This window comes from Lygodium microphyllum, chromosome 27, assembly GCF_053477565.2.
Source record: "Lygodium microphyllum isolate KBCC chromosome 27, Lygodium_microphyllum_v1.1.10, whole genome shotgun sequence".
Classification (NCBI taxonomy): Eukaryota; Viridiplantae; Streptophyta; class Polypodiopsida; order Schizaeales; family Lygodiaceae; genus Lygodium; species Lygodium microphyllum.
This window is the reverse complement of record NC_141161.1, coordinates 32464923-32477440: the sequence shown is the minus strand read 5'-3', so window position 1 is coordinate 32477440 and position 12518 is coordinate 32464923. Positions and strand designations below refer to the sequence as shown.

The window sequence follows — 12518 nt, the reverse complement described above, 5'->3', positions numbered from 1 at the left end:
ATTGCGATAAGGTTTTTAAAAAAAAAACATCAAGCAATCTCACTAGTAGGAAAGTTTTTGTTTATGATGATATAAGGAGAGAGAGAGAGAGAGAGAGAGAGAGAGAGAGAGAGAGAGAGAGAGAGAGAGAGAGAGAGAGAGAGAGAGATGACTATTGTTGCTTGATGATAGGAATAATCTCTCTTTATATAGATTTGTTTGTTCATTTTGCAAGCAAACTCCTTGGTATGATCAAACCAAAATAAGAAACCTTTGTGTGAACTCTCTTGCAACATGAAGCGTTCCTTAGGACGACGTAAAGTGCCCTAGCTATTGCTAATGTTGGTGCAAAGCACATGCTTAGAGTCGATGTGATTTGATTTGGTATTCTCTATAATATTATGTTAATTGGCTACTTATATTAGAGTTGTGTCAATTGACTTTTAAGTTCTCACTCACTCCCACTCTCACGGGTGCATGCACACAACACACACACACACACACACACACACACACACACTCTCTCTCTCTCTCTCTCTCTCTCTCTCTCTCTCTCAATATATCTTGTGTGCTTGAACATCCATCACATTAAAACGTGTTTAGGTGCATAGTGTGTGCAGGGGGTCATTCACATTCACAAATCTAAAATGTCACCTTGCAAGTGTACGACAAATATTGATACCAATGCAAAGCATTGGCCTCTGACATTGGTACGAAGCACCAGGAAAATCTAGCTGTGAAGCCATGCGGAACGTGCCTTGAAACTCTGGTGCAAGGCTCTAGGAGAACGGCAGGAGAATCTCGCACTGAGCATCTGGTCTAGCCTAGTGGTTATCATAAGACTAGGATTAGTTGCACAGGTCGATTTCGACTGCGCATGTCAGGGCTCTAGCGATAATGACCTTTTTTAAGCACATGATTATAAGAATTAATTTGTTGCGTTACGTTTTTGGGTTGCTTCAGAACATCACCTTGGGTGTCACAGCCTTGCCTTTTTGGGTTGCTTCACTGCATCACCTTGAGTATTGCTTGTGCAGTAATCATATTCTCCAGACAAGGTACGATCATCAGGAAAACGGCTGACTGGCTTCTGTTATGCAATTTTACATCTGTCGCAGTGGCAATTGGCTCACCTGCAGCTGAATTGGCCATATTTTTAGGCAAAGGCATGGTGAAAACCATCTCTCATCTTGACAGTATTGACTTCGCCGATCCTCAGGTATGTTACATTTTACTCCAGTCTTTTCACTGCCCAGGTCTTCTCTGCAGAAACTGATTGCTGACTGCCTGGTTTCAGCAAATAGGAAATAAGAATTGTTTATTGTTTTGTTTTAGAGTAAAAAATGATTCTCTTCTATACGCACGAGATTTTATCATAGGGGCAAAAGGGGCCTTTTACCCTTGTTTTCCCCTAGAATGTTCAACATCATGAGCTTCTGCTCCGGAGGCACCGCATACCTAGCTCTGTAGGGTTGGGGGCAGGGGGCCAGCAGTCCCCCTAGGTATGCAGTCCCTCCCTTACCTTGCAGAAGCTCACGATTTTGTCATATTTTGCAATGTGGGAACTTGTCCAAACCTTCTTGTGATAAATCCCCTGAGGACAAAATACCCCAAGGCAAAGTACAAAATTGGGAAACAAAACGTCCTTTTGTTCATAGCTTAGTCTCGTTTACAATAGCATGTCATGGAACTTTGCAGACTGTCTTCAGTTATCTGTATGAAGATGATGCCTTCGCCAAACATTATCACAAATTGGTCAATGGTGATGAAAATGTGAGTGTGACGTCATGGAGCAATGATGGTGTGCGCACACTAAATTACAGGGTACGGCCTTCAAGTTCATCTACAATCTGGCCTCCAAGTTTATCTTCTGTCTTCAAACCATTTGGTGGTATGCACATACCTCAGATAAACATTCGGCTAGTGTGGTCTTGGTGCACCAAAATTACTTATCACACATTGCATTTTGTTTTACTTGGTATAGTTCATGATACAAAATACCATATATTGTACTGTTATAATGGGTGCACAAAGGTGTTATTGCTTATTGCAGATTAGAAACTTGTTTAACCCAACAGTATTCACCTTGCAACAATTTCAAACCGTAGTAACAGGTTCAGAACTAAGCTGCTTGCATAATGGAAAAACTTATTGCTGAATATATTTACATGTTGTTTGCTATGCGCTATCTTGTGGCCGATGCAACAAGAAAGGAGAGAAGATAAGAGAGGGTTCAACCACACAATGAGGTGTATTTTTGCCAACAGCTCGAGCACATATCAGGGCCTTTTCAAGAGGATAGAACTCAATTTTGATTGCTGGGCACAATTGTACTATGCTCACACCCACAAGGACGGCACACTCCAATCATATCTGAGGTAGAGTGTAGAGAACCTGCATTGAAGCATTCACACAAAGCAAGTACAAAACATAAATGAACATGCGTGTAAGTTGTAAAGGCAGTGCATCAAGAGACAATGTCACAATTACTGCTACAGTGTGTTTACAATAGGAAGAACTGTAGGGCTGCATGTGGGTTGCCATTGAGGATTCCAAGGCTGTAAGGCTGGAATGAGGGAGTGTGCATTTGCACAAGGCAGAAGTGTGAGGCCCCAATGGTAGGGGACTGTGATAAGTCTGTGGTCTTGTGTAAGGAATCAGAATCCTTTAGACTATGTGTTGAGTATAATATAAGCTCAATTTTCGTCCCACCAGTTCATATTTCCAACTGCTAGGTGATTCACTAGATACCTATATAATAAAGAGATTTTCTTCCTTTTATGGAAGATCGCCTTTATCTTGTACCAATCAACCTTATTTGGCAGCATTAGTCTTGTAACAAATAACTAATACGAACATTATTTTCCATGGAAGTTTTGATGGCCCCTTTTAAATATTTGTGCTAAGCACCCTTTCTATAGCGAATTTTGAAGTCAAACTCTTGCAACAGGTCAGCCATCTTAATAAAGGATAGTACCTAAAGCATAATCACCTGTATGCGTAAGAATCTCAAAAAGTTTATTAGGATCGATGTTCTGCAACATTGGTGTAATCATAATTAGCCGTTTCAATGTTTGAAAACATTGATTGAGCTAACGTGTGTCCAAAGAACCGGCGGGCTAATGTGCTTCTTATTGCTTCAGATACCCTTAAGCAAATGTGTAAAGGGTCCAACAATATGAGCATAGTCCTTTATGAACTTATTTAAAATTGAAGTAAAATCTAAAAAAGATTTTAGTTGCCTTATGGTCCTTGGAATAGGTCAATCAAACACAACTTAAACTTTTTTGAGATCTATTTGAATGCCATCAATCAAGATTACATGACCAAGATATAATAGTTCTGTACGAAATATTTGCACCTTGATAGTTTTGCAAATAATTACTCATCTTAAAAGACATAAGACGATGCGCAAATGTTTTGCATGCTCCTCCAATGACTTACTATAAATAAGAAAATCATTGAGGAAAATGACTATTCACTTTTAGAGATATGGATCATTCATCATATGCTAGAAAGTTGTAGAAACATTAGTCTAAAAGGTATGACAAAAAATTGATAATGTCTATAACTTGCTTAAAATGTAGTTTTTGGGATATTCCCCAAAGTTAAGATTGATTTTGGTAAAATGTTATGCATCGCAAAGACGATCTATAAGGTTATCCATCCTAGATAATGGATACTTATTCTTGATGGCCACCTAATCGAGATCTTTGTAGTCAACATAGAAGTGCATCATGTCATCCTTCTTTTTTATGAGAAGGACAGGCACACCCATGCAGACTTTCTTGGCTCAAGAAATCCCTTAGCTAGATAGTCTTGAAGTTGCCTAGCTATATCATCCTCTTCTTTCAGTCTAAACCTGTAAGGTTGCCAAGAGATGGTATGGCTACCAGGCAACGTCTCAATCCTATGGTCTAAGGTAGTCCATCAGGTAATTCCGACAGAAAGATGTTAGCATACTCATGTAATATTGGATCCGAGTATTCACATTTAAATTCATATTAGGATTATTATAAAGAAATGGAATTATGTTGAAAAATTAGATGATTAAAGCTTTTCAATGAAACAAATATAAATAGTAACACTTGGATCAAATTTTTTTAATTACTAAATTTCAATGTTGAAATGATATATATGCTATTTTTTGTCATCGTGGAGGATAAACAACTCTCCATCTCATAGAAATGACCATCAAGCTCAAAACAACTCTCGATCTCTACACCAATTGAGAATAAATAAAATTTTGAGTAGAGCCATTATCGAACAAAACTATAACTTCTTGGCCATTTATATACCCATTTAAAAGATTGTGTGGGCCAAATATAGTTTTATTATGGAACTACTTTTATAAGTACTAACATTAGCAAAACAATCTTTGAATAAAACTTTAGAAGATATACTTGGAGCTTTAAGAGTATTTATTGAAGCCTTAACTGCAGGTGACCTGGCACTTACCATTATTCTTTTTATGCAGCCCCAAACATGGTTGACGAGTAGCTGCTGGGGTTAATGACTTCTTTGACTCAAAGATAGAGGCAGCTCAATGGGAGTCCCCCATCAAGTGGCTGCTTCTACTCACAACCAAAGTATTATCAAAATTCTTTTTATAATTATAGACATCCTCAAGCGAGTGAAGCGGATTGCGGAGCATCTTGTTTTGTGGGAGTTCTATAGCAATCCGAAAAGGTATTGCATATAGAGCAGCACTTGAGGATTGTCCAAGGTGTTTGTTTTGTGCAACAGGTCTTTAACTCTTGTGAACAAGCATCCAGGCTTTTCTTTCCTATATCTAGCTCAAATAGTTTTTGATTGTCAGTCATGAAATGTTTTCAGGAAATGGATTGAAAATCAGCCCTGTCATCAGCTTGGGAGATATCCTACTCATCAAGCATACATCTTCCTCTATAACATGATTTGTATCTGTCCGATACATTGAACGTCATCAAAGCAGCCCATGTCATCGGCTTGGGACATATCCTACTCGTCAAGCATACACCTTCCCCTGTAACATGATTTGTATCTGTCCGATACATTGAACGTCATCAAATCGAAAGTACTGTCAGAGTGGAGCAAATGTGGGAGCGTATGGACAAGATTGAAAGAAAATGAACATGAGAGAAAGGAAGAGAGAAAAGAGACAGAAGATCACAGAAATCTGCAATCTATGAATGCTGAAATGAAGAGGGCAGATATACAAGCGCTGTAGATGTATCTCCTCAAGCTGAATCTCTCCCACCAGCACCTAAAAACCAAGTGTGTGGGGCAAGCTACCAAATGGGCTAAATAAGAGAAAAGAATGCAGTTAGCCAGCAAAAAATTGGCCGACATGATAAAAAACTGCCGAGTACAAACATAAATGAATAAAATAATCAGTGATCAGTCCTCCAGCTGCCACATGACACCATCGCTTGCTTGACAAACTGCCCGTACGCATTGTCTGTTGAAAATGTCTACTAAGACTGATAGGAATAATGAATAGTGCCTTTCGAGAGTACTTCTGAGAGAATTGACTACATCAATGGTAATGTGAGAAATGCTAGTCCAGGGGATGAATAATCTCTAACAAATACGCTGTTCAGTTGGCCAGCCATAAATTGATGTTTGTCTCATTACATTCGTGCTCCCCTTCAAAGGGATCAGGTTGGAATTGAAAAAGGCAACATCCTCAAGGCTACGGGCGTAGATGAAAAATGGGGGAGTGAATAGCATGACCAATTACTGTTGCATGTCCTTAACTTGAGCTTGGGATATTACCACAAGTGACATATCTATGCGAGATTTTGAAAGAAGCAGTAGCTTCGGCTAGGCGGGCATCCTCCATGTGTTGAGGTTTGGTAGGAACATGTGCATTGGAAGGAGATACATTTTGAGAAGCCATGATGGTAAGAGAGGAGAAGTAGATCAAACGGAAGCCATGAAAGAAGAAGCTTTAGGATATAGCATGTGCGTGTGTTTGGGCTTAGTAGAAGTTGGACTGGCATTCTCCATGTGTTGAGGTTCAGTAGGAATAGACACATTGAAAGGAGATACATTGCGGGAAGCCATGATGGTAAGAGAGAAGTAGATCAAAAGAAAGCAAGAAGATCAAGAGAGAGGGGCAAATCACGAGTGTGCTTTTCAAGATTGTGAGAGACAGGGTACCAATAGAGGCGAGATTGTAAACAGGGTGCATTAAATGCAAACCTTTTCTTTTGGGGGTGGATGGTGCAGGGTAGCAACTTAGGGGGCGTGCTTCTTTTGAGAGTTAAAGGTTCTAACTAGAACCTTATAAGAAGAGCGAAGACAATTATTAGGGTTCTAACTAGAACCTTACAAGAAGAGTGAAGACAATTATTAAGTGAAAAGAGAGAGATGGAATTTGAACAAGACCTACCCCATGTATCCAAAGAAGGATTGGAAAAATAAAATCCTTGTGCCCATCTAGTCACGCAGCCCCAAAATCACCCTTCTTCAGGCCATGTGTGTTGAACACATTCAGCTGCCCCCTTCTCCACACGTGGAAGAGCCAATCACCTTCGCCAGAACTGCCTTGCTTAGCTTGCGCAAACAATCAAGTCACTGTCCAAGAGCATGTAATCAATGCTTCATGACCTGTGGCAGACAAGCAGTATACTCAGCATAGGGGCGAGTGCTCAAGCTTCGACAGCCTTGAACAACCTCTCTCTCCCTCTCCCTACTTGTCAATAGTCAATGTTTCTCTCATTGTGCTCATCAACAACCAACATCTCTTTTTTTTCGTAAAAGGTAATTGTATTAATTACGAAAAAAAAAGGTATAAGTTTACATGATTACAAGATACATGATGGCTCTAAGTCATCGTGTGTAAAATCTCAGTACTAAACAGCAAAAGAGTTACAAAAGTCATGGCAAAGACGCAGAGGAAATTGCCATATGCCAGGGGAGTAAGTCCTCTCGAGGGAGTAAGTCAGAGTGGCGAATGAGATCTATCTGCCAATGCAAAAGACCTTTAAGCCTCGCAATATGTCCCGGAACGTTAGAGGCCGAATAAAAAAGAAAGGCATTCCGAGTGGCCCAATTGTGCAAGCAGTCCCAGTATCTAAGAAAGTGAAACAAGATCTTCATATGTGACTATCCCGGTGTGGGGTATTTGGGCCGTACAAAAGCCCAATCAAAAAGACTTAGCGAGAAACCAACCACTGCTCGCCAAATGGCTGACAAGAGGGACTAGATATTCTTAGCGAGAGGGCAAGAAATAAATCGATGATGGGCTGATTCCACAGTAGTGGTGCAAAAGAAACAGTTGCCGTTAGAGATTCGACGCTTGGAAAGAGCCGAAGCAAGAGGAAGACCACCAATTATCACCCTCCAAAGAAAGACCTTGCATTTGAAAGGTGTCTTGTTCAACCAGCCCTCCATCACAGTTGCCTTCCACCATGACTGAGATTTCCGCAATCCCCATACAATATTAGCTTTAGCAACCAGCCATTGATGATCTTTTAATCAGAAGATGATACACCTGGTTAGCTAAGGCCTTTTCCAAATTCAACTGGCCTGCAAGGTCCTTGTCCTGCCAAGGACGATCCAAAGCAAGGGCAGGAAAGGGTTGCCTGCTCTGGAACAAAAGCTGTTCCCATAAATCACAGTATCCACGAGGGATTCTGAAAAGTCTCATGGCTGTACGAAACGATATCAATACATTGCGACTGGCAAGGGTGGCATCTGCAACTGAAGTCAAGCCCAAACGTGCCATGCAGTTAAATTTTGGTCTGAGCTCATGTTTGCCTTCCCAAGAAAGTAGTCGTGAGGCTACCAACAATTCCAGTTGAAAAGAGTTAGTATGTAAGCGGTCCTCTGTTGGATGCCAACGCGCCTTCTGAAGAACCAATTTCTAGGAGCAGACCAAATGAGCAAGCAGGGATGAGGAAGGACTAGAAAATTGAGAGTCTGCATTAAGAACATGCCACTAGGAGCTCTGAATTTGTGTATTACCATGCACAAGCCCGTGATCCTCAAGAAAATAACGGGCTATAACGACCCACGGGTGATGATCCACGCACATGGCATGAAAAAGAGACCAACGAAGTGCCAGCATATGAGTTTCGGCATCCAAAATAGCTCCACCACCCATGCGTTTCGGGGTACATGTATGCGACTAAGAAATCCATGAAATGCCTGCATGCAAGGAATCCTTCTTCCATAACATGAAACGAATATGCTGAGTAAGAGCATTCAAAGTAGTAGTAGTCCAAGACAGCAATGGCAAGAAATATGTGAGCATTGACAACATGATTGTCTGAGCCACTTTGAGGCGAACATGGAAGGGCTAGGCCTGCGACTTCCAATACAGAAACTTAGCTGCCAGCTTCTGTGAAATCCACTCTAGTAGTTGCTTTGGCCGAACATCAATACCCAAAGGGTATTCAAGATGCCTGACAATGCAACCACGGGGAACCACCTGTCCCTGCCAGCCCAATGACTGTAAATCTGACTTCGTGCAACGGAGAATGGCTGATTTGAAAGCATTGATATGAAGACCAAAAGCATGACCAAAGAGCGTCCAAACATCTAATGCTTTGCGAAGATTGTCCTTGTCCGCATGCAAAATCATAAAGCTGTCATCAACCAAAGATTGACTAATGAAGTGCTGTCCAAAAGGAAGAGACAATACAACCAACTGAGTAGAAGCAGCCATATAAGATAACATCGAAAGAACCGGATGAGTTACAAGGGCAAAGAAGAGAGGACTAAAAGGACAACCCTGTCGCACAGAGCGTGCGAGGAGAAATGGCTCGGTAACACCACCATTTAGCATAACTTGCGAAGAAGCCGCAGCACTAATGTTGTAGATCAAGTGGGACATCCGAGTACCAAAGCCCATAGTAGACATAAGTTCTGCAATGAAAGACCAGTCTAAATAATCAAAAGCCTGTTCTAGATCCAATTGAATCAATACCACTTCCTGATTAGAGTGCCTTGCATAGTCAATAGGCATTTGCACATTTAAGATATTATGCAGAATGTTTCGGCCCTTAATGAAACCATATTGAAGAGGATGCACAATGGCCGGAAGATGCTTGTGGAGGCGATTCGCCATCACTTTGGAAAATATTTTATATATTGGACCCATCAAAGGAATTGGTCTCCAATGTTTCAACATTGACGGCAAAGGAACTTTTGGAAGCAATTTGATAAGACCTTCTTTCCATGAGGAAGGCATGAACCCTGTTTCCCAAACTTGCTGAAACAGTCATCAATGATTTCGCCAGTTGAGTAGCAAAAGCCTCAAAGAATTCATTGGTGAGACCATTATGAGTATGACAAGCAATATCTTGCAAATTCTCAATCAAATTTTGCAATTTGGCCTGCTGATAGGATTTCAACTGAAACTCTTTAATAAGATCAGCCAAACGCATTGCCAGTGGCAGTAGAAATACATCATCTGGAGTGTCCACCAGCAGAGAATGAACCAAAGCCAGTAAGTCCTCCGTTGCTGTCGACGCCGTCGACAAAGAGAGGCATGATGGATCCCATACTGCCGAACAACCCGTTGCACATTAGAGAGCAATCGTTCAAAAGAAGCATTGCTCTCAGAGGCGAAGTCCAATAAAAATTTATCAATCAATTGCTGCATATAGCTCTGAAAGATTGAATGCTTCAAATAGGACGAGTTGAAACACAAAGGGAGTCTATCCAGAAATTGCTTAAAAGGTGCAATGGGTTGTGCAAGCATCTCAAGCTGTAGAGGGAAATGGTCTGACAAGGCATATTGTTGCAACACTTTCATTTCCAGCATCTCAGGAAGAAAATCATCATCCTGTATGATGTACATGCGGTCCAACCGCGACCATGTAGTTGCATACTGCACAGAATGGAAAGTAAACCTTGTAGAAGAAGGGTGTAGCCACGACCAGAGATCTTGCTTAAGTGCAGCAAGAGCAAACGCATTCCACACACGACTTTCCGGAGCGTCCATCACCGAATGCTCTGATGTGGACTGTGAAGAATCAACACACATATTAAAATCCCCCATAAAAAAACCCCGTCTGCCAAGTGACAAAGAGGTCTGCAAAGTATTCCAAAGATCCCGGCGGGATAAAGGGTCATTCGGAGCATAAAGGCCCAGCAACCATAAGATCTCTCCTTCAAATAAAACTTCAATCACCACAAAACGGCCATGTACATTATTTTTAATAAGAACAGGCTAATATTTTTCATGTACAATCATTAGCACACCAGAATAATGCATGGCATGTGTCCCTGCATAAAACAAGCTAAACCCATGCCAATCCACAACTTTTCCTGCTTCACCATGACTCTTGTGTTCGACAGCACACAAGACATCCCACTGATTCTCATGCAATACAGTCCACATGGCATGTTGCTTATGGCGAGAACAAATGCCTCGCACATTCCACGTGGCTATCTTCATGTGTATTCAAAAAAGAAAATCAAGAACGAGGCACAGCTTGCCTCGATTTAACCTTTTTTGCTAGAATGTCAAGGACTCCCTCATCCAAAAAATCAGCTAACACGGCAAAAAAGTTCTGACGGCCAGCTTTAGAGGTAGACAGTATATCCACTGTCTTGGGGATGGAACGGGGATAACGACGATCCCATGGGGTAATCACATTACCTCTAGTATCAAAAGCCAACTTAGCAGGTGGGCCCTTTGGACCGTCCGTATATACTTTCCTAGTATACTGATTACGGGGAGCAGAAGAAACCATAGTATGAGGAGTGTGCTCTAAAGACAACATTTCTTTCTTGCGCATATAAGTGCGCATGGAATCTTGTGAAGCATTAGGCCCAGTATCCGCCAGGCCAACATAAAACCTTTTACCTTTTTTGGCACATACATCTACCCAGTCATTGCCACAGGAATCCAAACCCAAAACATGTTGTTTACCTTTATCCAAAACTTTAGGTGGCTGGGTTGCATCCTGACACGGAGCATCAAGCACCATATCTTCCATGGACAGTACAACATGCTCAACATCTGAAGCCGGTTGCTTCTCTGGGCATTCAGCCATAAAATGCCCCAATTTTCCACACGAAAAGCAATGCCCTGCAAAGTTTCCCCATTTCAAACGAAAGTGCAAAGGATGCATGCCAGAGCAATTAAGACGTAACCAAGTAGGCCTTTTCCTAGCAGTGTCCCATAACATACACAAACGGTTACGATTCATGGCCCTTAGGCTTGGGGGGATCAGAACAGTGCCCACAACGACCATTGCATCCTTTAACAATGGCCAATAAACAGCCGGGCAATTTTCCACTTCAACCCACACCGTGTATTCACGCTGAAGCAAGTGCTGAAAATTTGCCATTGGGCGCCATGGCACAACATGGACCAAACGGGGATCAAAGAAAAATGGCAGTTTAGACAGGAGATCAACACGATGCTTCTCAGATTTCAACAGCACCTCATAGAAGCCTCGGTGCCCAACAAAAATCTCCTCAACAGACTCCCCTTGTAGTAGATTGTGCAGCCACTGGCGAATATGGGAAAGCACTGGGATCCTGCCAGTGAAGAATAGTATAACAGCACGGTCATAAAACACCGAAAATGAGCGCAAGACATTTTTCGGGTCCACAGTGGCTTCCAGAACATCTTTAGTTCCCGAGTCAGAAAAAGCTTCATGATTATGTTGGATATAATCGCCAAGCAGAGTGTTGGCAAACTCCAGCAAATGCTCCCAGTCAACCTCCTGAGAATCCACAGAATCAGAGGCAACGTGAGGATAGGAACGTTCCTGATGATCCATTATCTCTTCCGAAGTATGCTTGGTGCGTTTGCCCGCAGGCTGGAAGTCAGAACCAGGAGGCATCTCCTCTGTGCAAGGAACCATATCCTCTGGTTCTTCTGTATCAGAATCCGGACCAACCGCTGCCACCGTTTGGTCGATAAAAGCCATATCCAGACCAGCCATGTTGTATTACCACTTATGCAGGTCAGATGCAGAGGGAGGAGCTCACGGGAGGCAGAAACGACGCAGGCCTCTCTCTCTCTCTCTCTCTCTCTCTCTCTCTCTCTCCTGTACAGAGGTGCTGTCCAGGGACGTATTCTGCAGGCACACCCGATGTAACCTGGCAATTCTGCGATACGCTGGTCAGGGCGTCCATGCTATGACTGTCCCACAGAATTAACAGCACCCGCCCACAGCAGTCGTAGTCCTGTCTTATTGTGGGGCGAGGGCAGAACTCTCTCTCTCTCTCTCTCTCTCTCTCTCTCACTCTCACACTCTCTCTGCCAATCACTGCAGGAACAGGCGGCAGGCAGCTGAGATGCAAGCGGGTGACTCACAGGTCGCAGTCCCACAGGGGCGCAGCGTTACGCACGCAGTCCTGCGTCACACAAGCAGCACACGCGCAGGCGCAGGTTTTCACTTGCTCTCTGTCACTCGCGAAACAGGGCAACCCCGTAAGGAAGGTCGCAGCCAGTAAGCAGCAGGGTTCGACGGGATATTTACAGGACGACCAGTGCGTTGATCATTGTTGCAAGTGGGCAGAACGGACCCGGCAGAAGCCTGAGGGGCTCTCTCTCTCTCTCTCTCTCTCTCTCTGTGCGTGTAGCA

At 42.6% G+C, this 12518-nt stretch overlaps 1 protein-coding gene across 7 annotated transcripts in view; it reads left to right on the top strand.

The window, feature by feature from the left end:
• The first annotated feature begins 515 nt into the window (after positions 1-515).
• LOC148012188 (uncharacterized) overlaps positions 516-12518 on the top strand; it is an 82067-nt gene continuing 70064 nt past the window's right edge. The window contains exons 1-4 of one of the 7 annotated variants that reach the window (XM_087668884.1): positions 525-839; positions 1017-1037; positions 1140-1198; positions 1678-1870. In XM_087668884.1, the coding sequence (XP_087525010.1) occupies positions 1148-1198; positions 1678-1870 (244 nt within the window). In that variant the 5' untranslated portion in view covers positions 525-839; positions 1017-1037; positions 1140-1147. Of the gene's footprint in view, positions 1199-1677; positions 1871-12518 lie in introns of all 7 variants that reach the window. The other 6 variants (XM_087668882.1, XM_087668886.1, XM_087668883.1 and 3 more) reach the window with 6 other exon arrangements.